The sequence below is a fragment of the Urocitellus parryii genome, chromosome 3 (genome assembly GCF_045843805.1).
Source record: "Urocitellus parryii isolate mUroPar1 chromosome 3, mUroPar1.hap1, whole genome shotgun sequence".
Lineage (NCBI taxonomy): Eukaryota > Metazoa > Chordata > Mammalia > Rodentia > Sciuridae > Urocitellus > Urocitellus parryii.
The window spans coordinates 13011210-13027148 of record NC_135533.1 but is presented as its reverse complement, the minus strand read 5'-3'; the positions used below and the strand labels follow the sequence as shown (position 1 = coordinate 13027148).

The 15939-nt window shown below is 44.2% G+C and overlaps 1 protein-coding gene across 1 annotated transcript in view; it reads left to right on the top strand.

Moving 5' to 3' along the window:
* Window positions 1–15390, top strand: part of Tmem178b (transmembrane protein 178B) — a 347839-nt gene extending 332449 nt beyond the window's left edge. Inside the window, exon 4 of the mRNA XM_026405426.2 lies at window positions 14142–15390. Within this exon, the coding sequence (XP_026261211.2) occupies window positions 14142–14392 (251 nt within the window). The 3' untranslated portion in view covers window positions 14393–15390. The remainder of the gene's footprint in view (window positions 1–14141) is intronic.
* Window positions 15391–15939: the final 549 nt, after the last annotated feature.

Genomic DNA, 15939 nt, shown 5'->3' with positions numbered 1-15939 from the left:
CTCACCTCAAGTCCTGGAGTTCTAAGGTACCTGAGATGGGATCTGGTCCCATCCTGTGTTCCATGGTCATGGGGACTGGCCCAGACAGATGAAATGTTTTCCCTATTTGTGGGTACAGAGAGGGACCAGAACTCAGTTTTCTGATTGCCGGTGGAGTACTCTTTCCACCAAACCACATCCCTATGTGTTGTCACTGTCCCGTCAGGAAGCTGGTGCAGGCTAACTAGTGTCTCCCTGGGCCACCAGAGCCTCCTTACCACCACGACAGGACTTCAAGTGTAAGGACATGTCTGTTGACTGGGCTTTGTGCCAGTCCTGGAGGTGATGTCACTTTCTGTGCACAAGCCTTGCATGTTGCCTAGGAAGATGAATGACCAGAGCAACCAGGAAGCTACATGCCAGAGGAGGTCTGCAGGAGGCTTGTATTATCCCAAGTATGGATCCCCAGCAAGAAAAGGTAGAATTGCCTTCTGCTCTACATGTTCTCAAAGGTTACCGCATGGACCACTGTCATCAGAACAAGGAGAAAAGAGAGGCAGGGGCAGGAAGATGGCATGCTCTAAGTGGCTTTACTCTTGGAAGCTCACAAATCACAGTTTGAGAATGTTCCTCTCTGCACAGCTGCAGATGCCACTCTCAGTTTAGTTAAGAAGCCAGTTGGATCCCACTAACTCAGCTCTGAACCAAGGCCCAGATGGATATGAAACTGCAAAGATTCTCAATGAAAAATATGTGATGCTACACTCTTAATTCATTTCCTTTCCAGAACTCTCCTTCCTACCCTTTGTAGGAAGGTTCTATAGCAAAATCAAATATTTGCTTTGTCACATGATCTCCAGCAAATTATTTAATTTAACTTAGGATTACCATGTGAATTATATAATTTATTTGATGTATAGGTAGTAATATACGTACTTTTAAATACACATGTACATTATAATTTGCATATATATGTATATATACATATTGTGTATAGTTTACAAATACATTTACACACATAATATGTACATTATACACACAGACACACACATCCACATATCACAGCAATCCCAAGAGATATAAGATTCTGAGGCTTAACCTTAATGGGTAGAACTAATCATTAGGACCACAATTGGGGCCTCCTCATGGGAAACAGTTATGTTTTAGCCAAAAGAAGAAAGGATAATATGCTGCACAGACTATAAATAATGAAAATGCATTTCAGTTGTGTAATAAACCAGTATGGGATACCCATCAAGGCCACCTCGATATTCCAGAGGAACCAGGACCGGATCCTTGGTGGCAGCTCTTCTAAAAGCCCCCCAACTTGGATATATATGGCAATATTCTTTGTAACACAAAATATTTGAAGCAGTGCAGACTCTTGTCAATGGAGGTATGCTCAATTTGGCCATGCTCAATGCATATTACGATGTGGTATGCTTTATGGTTGTTAAGGTTTTATGTCTAGATATGGAATGTCACCAAAATTCCAGTAAGCAAGGGACAAAATAGTATGGTTTTGTAAGAAAAATAAAAGCACCTATAAAATGTATTTTTTTTTAAAAATTAAGATGTGGAAAAAATACATACCCAAACTGTTTGCAGTGGATTTATTGGTTAGGAGGAGCAGGGACATCAATCAAGAAAATGAAAACATCTTTTCAAGTATTGCATGCATTCCTAAATTTATTCTAACTTTTTCCAGTAACTTTTAATAATTAAGAAGATAATGAATTAAAAGTACAATAATGAAAATTTTAAAACAGGTGTCCAACTCAAGTTGAACAGTGATGCCAGTGTTTCTCCTCTGGCCATTCCTTTTCCCCTTCCTCGTGGAGCCACAGTTCTAACAAACCTCTTCACAAACCCACCAGGGCACCATGTGACCTTACTGAGGGCTGTCACCTCTTTCTGCTCAAAGACAAGTTCATTTCCAAGGAAGGTCTGTCTTAGATGTGGATTTTGAGATCCTTCCAGGTTCCATGGTGCTGGTTCCATTGAAGTCCACAGAATGAAGAGTCCTGCGCAAGCACTTCCTCTGGTCTTTGTTGAGAAATGTCACTCCCCAGGGGTAGCACTTACCCTAGAGTGAGGCTGGATGACAATGGAGTGGCCAATGGAGATGGAAACAGCAACCACATTTTTTTTTCTTGTCCTTAAGAGCAATTTTTCTTCAATTTCACTTAAAGCTTCCCATTTCTAATATTATACCTTACATATAGAAAGCAATTTTAACTTCTCCAAGCCTTTTCACATGTATTATTACCATTCTTCAAAATAATCCTGCAGAGAGGCTGTTATTCTGATGCTGAATTTCTGCAAAAATAAAAACACTCTCTGAAACCCAAGGTACCAATTGAAATACAAAGTGGATGCATACAGGCCTGGGCATGCACACACATGCGTGCACATACACACACACACACACACACACACACACGCACACACACACAGGTGCACAACACCTCAGCAACCACATCACAATTTAGGAGGAACCAGGAGAGTGGGAAGACCAGGCATAGTGTCTACTTCATTCTCCTCTAGGCTTCGAAGATCGTGTTTGACTTAAAAGCTCCATAACTAGAAATTCCATTTCCTCCAGTGATACAGAAGTTATACTCTGTGTGGTGTGTAATGCCAAAGGAAACTTCGCCACCATTCCAGTTCTTGTGAAGGTTAGAGTCTTGTTGAGCACAAACTATAACAGAGAAAGAGGCAGTCTCTGTGATTAATTGTTGGATTGCTTGATTCAGAACACAAAATTTTTAGGGATTCAGAATAACTGTGGATTTGCTTGTGCTGGGAATACTTTGGAAGGCTTTTCAGGAGATTCAGGATATGCATGGATCATAAACAATAGCCAAGGACTCTGTCAACTGGGGGAGGTTAGGAAGGTCAGTGTCCAGTGAAGGAGGCTGGACAATGGCATTGTGACCTTGCTGAATGTCCATTGTAATGAAGCCTATGAACACCCCAGAAATGCCTTCTTCCATTTGCTTAGCCCTTTGATGTCTTCACAGGTTTGTAAGGGATCTGGGTGTAGTATAGAGGCCCCCGTGGCCAGTGACCTTGTGCTCAAGCCTAAACACATTGAGTGGGAGTGAACACAGATATGTAAGAGAGATTACATGGAGAAAACAACCCACTAGATGCCCAGCAGCTACTATTTTATATGGTTTTGTTTAGATGCCTGTTCTAGCTATGGGGTGGCCATCGAGTCTGGGAACATAGATATTCTTATTTTATGGTATACTGCGATGTAATGCTGTTAAGCCAATCATCAAGTATTCACCTGCTCTATTAGTTTTCCAGGTCTGCTATAACGAAAACCATACAAGGTGGCTTAAACAACAGAAATTTGTTTTCTTATAGTTTGGGGGCTGGAAGTTCAAGTTCACGTGCCAGCCAGTGATTTCCTCTGAGAGCTCTCTCCTTTACAAGAGATGGCTTCTCTCTTGTGCCTCATCACAGGAGGGCGCCTTGGTGTGCATGCCCTGGTCTCTCTTTTTTTGTCTTAATATCCTTCTCTTATAAGTACACCAGTCAGATTGCATCAGGGCCCACCCTAATGGCCTCATTTTAACTTAATTCCCTCCTTAAGAACCTTATCTCCAAATGCAGTCATGTCTGAGGTACTGAGGACAGTTAGGGCTTCAACATATGAATTTTCCAGGGGAATAATTCAGTCCATACACCTGTGTTTCTAGATTTGGTGGCCACCATATGGACATGTAAAAACCAAGGGATAAGACTTCAGTTATATGATAGGAATCTGGTTGAACAGTTCGTGCCCCTCAGTATCCATGGGGGATTGGTCCCAGGACTCTCCTCCATGGATACCAAAATCTGGATGCTCAAGCCTCTCGTGAAATTTATGTAAACCCTGTGCACATCCTCTCATATATTTACATCATCTCTAGATTACTTTTAATATCTAATACAACGTAGATGCTATGTGAATAACTGTTACACTGTATTGTTTAGAGAATGATCACAAAAGTCCAAACATGTTCACTGCAGACAAAATCTTGTGTTTTCAAATATTTTGATCTGCAGTGGATTAGATCCACAGTTGTGTAATCCACAGACATGAAAGGCCAGGTCTACTCTCTTTAGAGCCTACTGATGCCAACCTATGTGAATGGACCAATTCTTTAGGGAGAATATGACATAAACATGCCAGAATGTAGGATAGACTTGTAGTGTAAAGACGCAGCTTCAGGAACACAAGATCCTGCCTGTCCCAGAGGTGTGGCTTCCAGGTTCCACTGGTGGCAGTGTCTTGGCCTATGCCAATTTTCACAGCTTGCAGAATGATGGGTGACTTGGCCCTAACTCAGAGTCCCATCCCTGGACCTGTATTCTCTTCCCAAACACACCTGCCCCACCCTTGCCTCACCCCAGCGAATCCCTAAGGCACCTTTGATGTAAAACCCTGTGACCTGCCTGTTGGCAGCTGATGATGCAATGGTGTATAATTCAGCAGTCATTTATATTCCGTGCAGTTCTGAACAGAGCTATTAGGTGTTCTTGAGAGCTGAATGCTCCTAGGGCATTTAATCTAAGCAAAGGAAGGATTTAGCACACATCAGCTTCCTAGGATGAATGCGCCACAGTTGGAGGAGGTACTCTTTCCCTGCTTGCTGATTTGCTCCTTTATGGTTTTAAAAATCAGATGTGGATTGCAGCGGGGGAGGGTAGAGAGAAGACTTCGGACGCTTTGTCCCAGACCTCCCTGGCACATGCTTCACTGCGGGGCTTCTGCAGCAACAGCTTTACAGAAACCTGTGGACTTCCAGTCACCACAGAGGCCCTCACTCCCTACAGCAGGCCAGGGCTAGGGAGATGCACGTCATTGCTCACTCCTGGGAACCGAAAATGCCCTCCCTGCAAATGGATTCCAGCTCCAGAAAGCCGGAGACATGATGCACTGGTGGAGTCTGGGGCCCAACTTGGTCACATCAGAAATAGATCTTTGGGGAAATGCCTGAGCATACGATCTATAACTGCTCTGGATCCCTGTGAGAACCCTCACGAGGGCCTCGGTTCCCTAGGAGATGCTTCTTGAATTAGTAAGAGCATTTCTGCTGCCTAGCCTGAGGCCCAAATTTTGACGCTATTTCTCCGCAGAGTCCACTGCTGTGGCATTACTGCCGTGGCTTCTCTGAGACTCCCTTAGGGTGTGGAAACACATGTTCTACCCTTCCCTCGCTGCACAGGGTATTCTGTCAACGACCACACAGGAGGCCCCATCTTGTCTGCCTTATGTACCCGCAATTAGTGCTCAGAAGTGGGCTGAGCAATGAGTTAACATCAGAACTGAATATCAGCTTAAAAATATCTTGGTCATTAACCTTTAAGATGGCATTGGATGGAATCATTATTGGCTGCTGATTAAGTGTTCCCAGGTGATTTTTCAGGGTGACAAAAAGAATTAGCTGTTCCCAAACAATGCTATCCCAGCCTGGCAGTTCTGAACATTAACAACACATCCCAAGGATCCAACTTTCTATGTTTTTCCACTGGAGAAGATATTGTACTTTCTAAAGCCTACAGGCAGGGATTCACTATAGCAGTCCCTGCAGTCTGCCTGGTGGCCTGAGTGGAGAACAGGATCTTGAGAAAGCCAGTATGTAGGGTGGCCAATTTGTCTTCTCAGCCTAGGACCTCCAGATTGAGTACTGAAAGTTCTACACTTCAGACACCTTTTTCCCCAAATCCCAGGCCAACTGAGATGGTTGATCTCCCTACATGGAAAGTAAGTCTCTGCAGGGGTAAAAGAAGTTAGGAACTTAAGAGAATTTTGGTATATGGGGTGTCTTAGTCCCTTTTCTGTTGCTGTAATAAAATGCAGTCCTGTACCTCATGACATTTTGGTCAGTGGCAGACAACATATACAACAGTGGGAACCATGAAGAGTATGAGGGAGATCAAAAAGTCCTATTTCCAAGGAACATCATGTACCTCTATGATATGACACTCACAAAATTGCAGAGTGATGCATTTCTCAGAACACATCCCCATCACTAAGTGACACATGACTGTACCCGAGACTGGGTAACTTATAAATAATAGGGTTTATTTGGCTCCTGGTTCTGGAGGCTGAGAAGTTGCAAAACATGGCATCAGTATATAACAAGGACCTTCTTATGCCCCTCGTAAGAGGGTGGGAAGCATCACACGGCAAGAGAAAGCACTCTGGCTCTTCCTTCTGCAAAGCCACTAACATTATCATGGGGAACCCACCCTCACCACTTCATCTAATCCTAATCCCTTCCCCAAAGCCTGCCTTCAAATATCATTAAATATGAATCCGTGGATGAAATTTCCAACACATAACATAGGGGTAGCACTGAAAATGTGTGTCCAGGGAACATCTGGACATGCTGTGTCCCTGGGATGGGGTGAGGAAAGAAGGAAAGAGGCAGAGATCTCAATCCTGTCCTGGTGGTCATTCCAGCCATAGAAAGAGTGTGTGATGCCGGACAGCAGGAGAGCCAGGGCCCTGAAGGTCTGAAAAGGCAAATGGAGACAGAGTTGCCCCTGGATGCCGCAGTCTGGCTGGGCACAATTCAGGAGCCACCTGTCAAAAGAAATGAACTTTAGTTTTAGAACCACACAGGCCAAACAAAACAGCTCCTCAGGAAAAACCCTCAGAGCTCAACTGCCACCACCGGCTTCCCACAAGCCTCTCACACCAACACAAGCCTCCGACTCCAGACAATCACTGGGTCAGGACTTTAGTTAATCTCTCCGGAATCCAAATCGGCTGCTGTTCTTCCTGTGGAAACACACAAACAGACCCCCGACTCCAGACAATTACTGGGTCAGGACCTTTCCATTGTCCTGTTAGAATATCTTTCCAAAGTACCTTGGGCTTATGTACATTTTTTGGACACATATGTCTTTCCGCAGCACTAAGTCCTGATGAATCCAAATTTAGAAAGTTTAGAGTAAAAAGGGTTATTTTAAGTTTATCTTTGGGGAATATATACCCCTTCCCACCTGGAGACTGAGAGGGAGCAGCAAGGGAGGTGCAAGGAAGCCTGGTCTCGGGGCAGCTTGCAAACCAAGAGCAGAGATTTCCAAGCAGGCGCAAGTTGTCCAACAGCCAATAAACTAAAACTAGTGAGAAAGCTAGAATCTAGTATTTGGCAACCAAAGAAACATTAATTAGAGATGGCAGCAATGCGAAGGAAGTGGATGAGGAAGCTGAATTTGGTGTTGGAACAGGAGTTGGGAATCTGGGCATGAAAACAGTTTTCTGCCTTCTACCCTCACTGGAGTGTAGGGGGCCGGTGGGGAGAAGCAATCCCAGAACTCTGCAAGAGCCCTACCCTCTTCCGGCAGGTATTGACAGCACACAGAGGTGGGCTCTGGAGCAGGGTGGTAGGTTACAAGGTGACATCATGATTGTGATTCCGGAAAGAGCTTCATGTGGGATGGTCATCAAAAGAAGCAGGTGCTGGGTTTGAACCTCCGAGAGGTAGCACTTATATGTACACAGCTCATTGTCCCTTGGGCCATGGCTTCCTGCTCACAGGTGGAGTGTACAGATAGGGACATTAGAACAGTGCCACATCTTCTAACTGGACTCCTGAACTCTGAGCTCATGGAAGCTAGAGTCCTGGCACAGAGAGGGTAATTAGTTTTTGTTTCTCATTCCAACCAGCTGCGACTGCCCGGTTCCATCTGTCTGCCTGTAGGACTGGGTTAAGGAGGCTGAGGCTCCTGGCTGGACCAGCCAGAGCGAAGGTTGAGACTGATGGTCTATTTCTGCCAAAGGCATGGACTTGTCACTAATAGAGCAGCCATTGGATTTTGCTGTCCAAAGGCTAGTCCCTGCAGAGATATACCTGGATGAAGATCCCATGGGTAATGGGAAAGTCCAGTGGTTTTTGAAAGTGTTTACATCACTACCATCCTTTCTTTCATCAAAATTTCTCATGGAAATAAATAAAAACAGAGCTGTTCTGGTCCCAGAGAGGAGAGAGGGTTAGGAACCTCTCCCGTTCTCTTCCTCCTTCCCATTGGCAGTTCCCGAGACGTCTCCATGGAACATGATTTGAAGACCACCAGGGAAGGTGGCACTTCAGAAGAGGCCAGGGAGGACCTCTCTGAGGATGACATTCATTTGAATTGAGACCCAAGAGGAGCCATTCTAGGCAGAGGTGACACACGCTTTGCTAGTTTGAGACACAGAAAGCTTTCTAGTGTAGCTAGAGTATGAGTGTAGGGGGTTGCAGGTCAAGGTGAGAAATTTGGTCAGAGAGGTAGGCAAAATCCACTCAGGTAAGGCTATATAGGCAAGATACAGGAATTTGGATTGTATTTATTGCAAGTTATTATAGGGTTTTCAATAGGACAGAATCGTAACCATAATCTGATTTAAAATACCACTGGCTACTATACAGGGCAAGAGTAGAAGGCAGGACATCAGTGATGGGTTACTAGTGGTTCATGTGAGGAACTGGGAAGCTTGATGCTGGTGGTGGCACTGGGTATTTTGCAATAGAGAGGTGCAGTCGGGGCATGCAGCATCCCGTCTCAGCCCAGGCATGGAGCTAGGGCAACAGGGCAATCACCAGGTGGGGACCCTTCAGCTTATTGCCTGCAGGTATCCTGTTCTTCTATCAAGATTTACTTCCCATGGGAAACCCTCCCTGATCTGGCATTACCATATCAGAATTATTCTGACCATTTGCCACCAGATATTTATTATTCATTCTTTCCCTAGACATTGCTAGGCCTGGAGGGGACCTTTTAGTCATGTACTCTCTGGAGCTGAAGATTAACTCAGGGTTTTTTTTAGCCCCAGCCTGGCACTAACTTCACTTCAGCCTTGTCTTTTCATGTATGCATGACTCCTATCCCTACTAGATCATAAGCCCTTTTTGTAAAAAAGTAAATAAATAAAATTACTTTAGAATTTAATTAAAGATTCTTAAAAGTGGGGATCCTATCTTTTTATCAACTCTTTTTTATCATCTCATCATCTCCTTTTTTTAAATCTCCCTAGTATCCAGCATAGTGCTTGGCACAAACATATAAGTTCAACGAACACTTGCTGATTATCTGTTCTGAATTCCATGGAGCCCACTGCCACAGGAACTGTCCCCTCCACCCAATCATGGCCAATCTGTCCCCACCCCCAGACTTGACATTGCTTACCACAAGCACCACTATTGCCCTAGCCAGAGTCATACTTGTCCTGATTCACAGCCAGCGTCTGCAGCACATACGACAGCCTTGCTCCAAGTGGGCAGAGTTCTTGTCACTTAATTGCTGCACTAGAACTACAATTAGAATTGGAGTATGATCGGAATTAGGCCTGAACCCCAAACCATGGGAGGTATTGTTAAGAAGATAGGACCATGCATTATTACTATTGCCTTTCTTGTATCCTCACTTATCTATGGCTAAGTACTCATGAGAAATTAAATGACCAAGCATAAAGACCTAGCCTCAGAGGCCATGTCTGCTACTTCCTGCTTCCCATAGAGTGGGCTAGACCTGGACTCTTCTGAGCAGAATCTCCCTTATGTTTCCTCAGCAATCCCCAGCCCTGTGCCACCACCCATGGGACTTTGGGTTGCAACTTCCATGCTATGATGCCTATTGCTGCCCTTTCATGGAGACATTTTTTCCATCAGAGCCACTTAACATCTTTGTTTAATTTCCCAAAGGCCCCCACCTAACCCCAGCAAGTCGCTGGGGGGAATTATGCACCCCACACTCCCCAATTAGCCACCAATTTACTGGCAGAGCTGTGTCATTAAGAGGAGAACATTCAGGCAGGGTCCTTGCTTCTCTGTCTTCCCCTCCCCCACTCCCCAGGACTCAATTGATATCTGTTGAAGCACCTTGTGATTTAAACTATCAGAATCCAATGCTGAGGAACAAGGGCAACTCATTATTCATTTGATTCATTTATTGAGGATCTAGTACATTCCTCCTTCTAGCCATTTCTAACTATTAAAACACATTTTTAAGTTTGAATTTATTAGTAGAGAAGCATATAAAAATATAAATCCTGTTCATAACAGAAAGAGTAGCATATGTGGAAACAAAACTTGTTCCAACTCTTCTCTTCTTGTACAGGGAAACTTCCTGGCAAGTTGTATAGATGAGTGGCTTAAAGGGCCATCTTTTTTTTTAATTGGGCATTTTATTAAGAGAACTTTTAGACAAATCCAGAAACAGGTCTACACATTATCCTCAAACATTTCTCACAGACCTACCAACTTAAAGGACCATCTTGAGTGATAGCCATGGAAGTTTTCCTATCTTTGGGAATATTGAAAAGAAGAACTTTGAAAGATTCCAAAGGCACAGTACAACTGATAGGAAGTGAAGGCAGGAAAATGCCCCAACTAACTCCATTATTATAACGTAAGAAGATGTATGTTCTCTAGAATTCATTTCCCATTGGAAATTGGGGCCACATGGTCCTTCTCTCCACTCACAATTTACCACATTCTTTGTGTCTTGTGCATCCTGCTGGTGGAATATGCTATGAAAAGTGTGTTAATATCAAGCTCTTGCAGCCACAGGCAGCCTGGGAAGGCCGACACTCCATTGAGATGGACCTTCTCCCCCAAAACAAATCCTTGGACTTCATGAAGAGGACAGTACAGCTGCTGATGAGAAGAAATGTTCCCATTTTCAAAAGTGTCCTTTGTAAATATGGCTTATGTAAAGTCTTCACAGGACCTCAACACATCCAGAGCTTCAAGTTATAAGAGGCTGACTTGGTCCACATCTCCAGGCAGAACTTTCTATACTGCTCCAGATCCGTGTTTCTCAGTACCTTGAACATTCCATGGACAGCTCAGATTTGAACTCACCCCACTGGGCAGGTGACTGTGTATGTATGTACGTGTGTGCAAGCACATACACACATTCATTCTGTCTCAAATCTATATGCTAGCAAATTTTATACTTGAACATTCAATGATAGGTTCTCAGGCTAGCAATCAGAAACATAGCCACACTATCTGAGACACAAACAGGCCAGTTTTGTTTGTTAGAATTTGGAATATTTGAAAATCATGTCAAGACACAGTTTTCTTTTGCTCTGCCACACCCAGGCAATTGCTTTCCTCTTGGCTGTACCCCATGGACTGTCGTGTGCCCTCTCCTACCTAGAGCTCTGTCTCCAGGTAGTACAAAGCACCTCTGCCCCAACACAAGGGTTCCAAAAGGCTGATCTACAGAAGTCAGAGAAACTTTCAGACGAGATCAAGCGCGTTCAAGGTGGTATGGCCATAGACCATCTGTGAAACTTTCAAAAACTAATGATGCCCATGTTATCCCCCAAGAAATTTGGATTTAAGAAGTCTGAGCTGAGACTTAGTCCACCCTGGAAACCATCAAAGAATTCACTCTGAGAACTAGTCACAACACAAGGGAATGATTTGCTTTGTGACTCCCACAGATTTGGGACCATCCTTCCTATTCTCACAAGTAATAGCTGTGTGTATACTTTGATAACCCCCCAAAGCAAGTACATACATGGAATACATGCACATGCACACACAAATAAACACATGAACACACATAAGCACATACTCATGCACACAGACATATGTGACACATATACGTACTGCACTTGTGTCCTGGCACATCACTTCCTGTTGTCTCTACAACTAGTCATTCTTGAAGCAATTATTCACTAAGCCATTAGGAGCTCCAGACTCTGGTCCAGTCTTTCCAGATCCTCCTCTCTTCTCATGCCCACAGTGGCCTCCTAGCTGGTCTCCCTACCTCTGGACTGTCCTCTGCGCTTCTGGCTCAGTGGTCTCTGAAAATGCACATTGGAGTCACCAAAATGCCTTGACCCCTCCAAGGACTGACTCCACGTGAAGCTCAAACCTCTCAGCTCAGGAAATAGTGCTCATCCCAGCATCAGGGCTCTCGTCAGTCCCTCCTCCCTGCATGCTCCACCACATAAACTATTTTTGTTCCTGATCTTTGTCCCCAGGTAGGATTATTTTCTTAACCTAAAATGAAATCACTAGGTCAAAGGTATGACTATTGTATACACAAATTTACAGTTCCCCTAGAGTCTATGGGTTCTGGAGATGATCATTTAGAAAACAGGGCAAATCCAAAAATCAAACTAAAACTTTACAATTTGATAGATCATAAACTATCATTATACTTTGAACTTTCAATTCTTGGATTATGGGTAAAAAATTTTATCTTCATTGCCTATTTTTATTTCTGCTTCTGTGTTCTGAACCTTGACCTATTACATGTCCTCTTTCTTCAATAAAACCTTTTTCCTAACCCAATGGTTCTGAAGTATGGCCACCTGACCCTCAGCATCAGCATCCTCCAACAACTTGTTAAGAGCACAAAGACCTATGAACCTGAGACTATGGGATGGGACCTAGCCATCTGCTTTAGCCCTCCAGAACTACAGCCCACCCGTCCACATTGAGCTGGAGCCTAAGTGGACCATCATACGTGGGGAGGGTGTTTCTATGAAGGGACCACCTTGCCTGATGGCCAGTCTTAAATAGAAAATGGAGAAGACCCCAAGCTGTGGTCTGGCTGACTTCACCTCTCTGGGCCTCGATACCCTCATCAGTAAAATGGGGTAGTAATATGACCCATTACATAGAGTTGCTTTAAGAATTAAAGTTTCAATACCTGCTGAGCACTTAGCATAATTCCCAGCACACGCCCTTACTCTGTGTCTGGGTATCACTGCAGCTGCTGTGGCCACTTAAATGACCACAAACTCGTTATCCTACTCCACTCTTCCCCCTTGTCCTTCAGGTATCTTCTGGAAGATATAGGCTGGACCTTCAAGAAACTTGACTGTTTGGAAGCAGGAAGGAGTTTGTGTAATCAATGTCAAACATAATGCACCACTTTTGTTCCCTCCCCTTTAAAAACATGCCTCTCTTTCCTCCTTTCATTGACCCAGTCCAGCCCTCCCAAACTGTACATACTTCTGCAGGTCATTGGGGGGTTAAAAAAAAACATAGGAGAACAAATACTGGAGAAGTTCTTGAATTCATCCTAGGAATACCAAATATTTATACAGGTTAAACATGGATTTGATTCTAAAACATTTTATCCTATTCTACCTCTTATAGCAGTCTTCTGATTGATGGTCAATATGAATAACTTTAAGAGGCGGTCCCAGTACCAAACAAGCTTGTGAAAAAGCTCTTAGAACTAGGTGATTTGAGTGAACTTGTGCCACCATGGATCGTGAGTCTTCCTGAGTGAAAAAGCATATTCAGGCTCCCACTGTTTTGACTCAGCCCCTCCCACCCCACACTGCAAAGGAGGGTCTCAGAGGGCTGGTGTTCCATGGAGAATGCTTTAGGAAATGTTGTCTTATTGGAAATGAAAAATGACTTCCAGGAGTTAGCAATCTGAGAGAACGAACTGAGAAAGAAATTTTCTCCTGCTGGCCAAAGAGTTGTTAGTGAATAGATTGGAGAAATAATACTGCATAAGATGTTATGTATCAGAAAGAACTTTAAGTACTAAAAGAGAACTTTTCTCTTTTCAAAGAAAGAAAATGAGGGGCTGGGTTGTGGCTCAGTGGTAGAGACTTGCCTAGCACCTGCAAGGCCCTGGGTTTGATACTTAGCACCACATAAAAATAAATAAATAATAAAGGTATTGTGTCAACCAAAACTAAAAAATATTTATATAAAAAAAGAGAGAAAATGAATTTAACATGTGATTCTGCAATCTGTATACGGGGTAAAAATGGGAGTTCATAACCCACTTGAATCAAAGTGTGAAATATGATATATCAAGAACTATGTAATGTTTTGAACAACCAACAAGAAAAAAAAAAGAAAAATGAACTGAATGCTGTCCTGCCTCACTTCCCCCTCCACAAAACTCCTAACGAGATAGTTATCTGGGGTGTTTTCCAAAAGAAGAGACTTCCTGGGTTTGTCCAAGACTGGGAACTTTTTAGAGTAAGGAAGTGATGATCCCTTAATACTGTCTTCCCTGTGAATATTCCAGATGGTGACCTCTGTGATCATCTGCTCTAACCTGGATCTTCTCATTTTTCTTCCTCCGGAAACTTGAAAATGTAATAACCCTAATTTTTCTCTCCCTCCCTCTCCTCTTCCCTTTCCCTCTGTTTCCCCACCCCAACTTTTCCCCTTGTTCTCCAGGAACCTTCTGCATCATTTCACTGTGCACCTGTGTGGCTGGGATCAACTTTGAGCTGTCACGCTACCCACGCTACCTGTATGGACTCCCCGATGACATCAGCCACGGCTATGGATGGTCCATGTTCTGTGCGTGGGGGGGCCTGGGCCTCACACTAATCTCGGGATTCTTCTGTACCTTGGCCCCTTCTGTCCAACCTGTCCCGAGGACCAACTGCCCTAAATCCAGACCCGAGAATGGGACAGTGTGCTAAAAAAACAAACCCATACATATATATATATATATAAATATATATATAATATACATATATAAAACAAAACTCAATCAAGACGATGCCAGTGCCAAGGTAGAGTTGAGTTGGCTCAGGCACCTGCATCTCGCTGGACTTTGTGTTGCCTCATCACCAAGATGGGGAAAGTGTTCCCATCCTGTGGCTCTTCCATCGATTCTTGACTTTTGGCTTCACAGTTTCTTGAAGACAAAGCAAACATCACCACCTGCGATGGCATCTCGATCCCCGTCACTCATGAGCACATGGTGGGGAGCTGGAAGGGACAGTGGCAGTGGTCTGGAGCAACCCAGATGTGAGAAGGAAGTGCCACGCAATGGGCCAGCAGGAGAGGACACCACCCCGCGGACATACCCCAGGGAAGCGCGGCCCCCTAGTTCATAGAGCGGAACCACATCTTCAAGGCCATTTTCAGTACCACTCCTCCTGCTCTTCCTGTCTGAGCTCCTTCCTGGCCCACCAGCAACACACAAGGAGTAGACGAGAAAACAAACCAAGAAGGAAGTTTTCTCTCTGTGGCCAAACTTTCGGACAAAATTTTAGAGGTGGGAAGGGGAGAGAACATGCTGAGAGGCAAGATCCACACCAATAAAAGGACACTTCAGTGGATGCTCAGAAAGCCCAGTCTTACCTTCCAGCTGCCTTACACCCAGTAAACAAAAGACCACCCCGTCCTCCCCACCTGCACTCCCTGGGCAGAATCAGAGCCTTGGAGTAGTGGTGTGATGTGGTGTGAGTGTGTGTGTGTATGTGTGTGTGTGAACATTGGGTGGTTTCCTTTATTTCTTTTCCGCCTTTTCAGTGGAAATATTGCATTTTGACCATTGTCTCTCTATCACTATGGTGGTTTCACGGCTGAGATGGAAGCCCAGATTCCTAGAAAGTATGAGAGGCAGGCCTCTATGGATGCCAGTCCTTGGTGCTGCAGCTGCAGATGCTTGAAGAAAAACAGAGAGAGACAGAGAGAGAGAAAGAGAGAGAGAGAAAGAGAGAGAGAACGCACATGTGGTGGATGCTGCCTGAGTGGGAGGTTTTATTATCTGTGTTGCATTTTTTTCTATTACTTTGGGTACAACAGAAATTCCCAGAGAGCAGAACCGAGAACAAAACCACTGGGCCAGAGGACCCTGTGGCTCTGCACATTACAGTTCTGGATCGCCACAGGATCTAGTCCTCTAATTTTGGAAGTTCAAGACACAGCTGGGCACAAAAGCCATGAGAGAAGAGGGGGGAACACACAGTTCAGGAGGGAGAAGGAATGTCGCCTCTGGTTGCTGTTGTACAAGTACGTATACCAAACAAGACCTTCACTCCCCGTCATGGGGGCTGTCCTTTGTCACTGGACATCTACCCCTTTCCTAGGGGTAACGTCTGTACAGATGAAGGAAAACGAGTCACATGCAGAGAGAACACCTCCATTACCCATGGGCTCAAATTTGTATGATATTGTGTAAATTAATGGAGAACTCTTGACTTTCCATCTTCTTCCCTTTCCTCCTGCTATTCAAGGC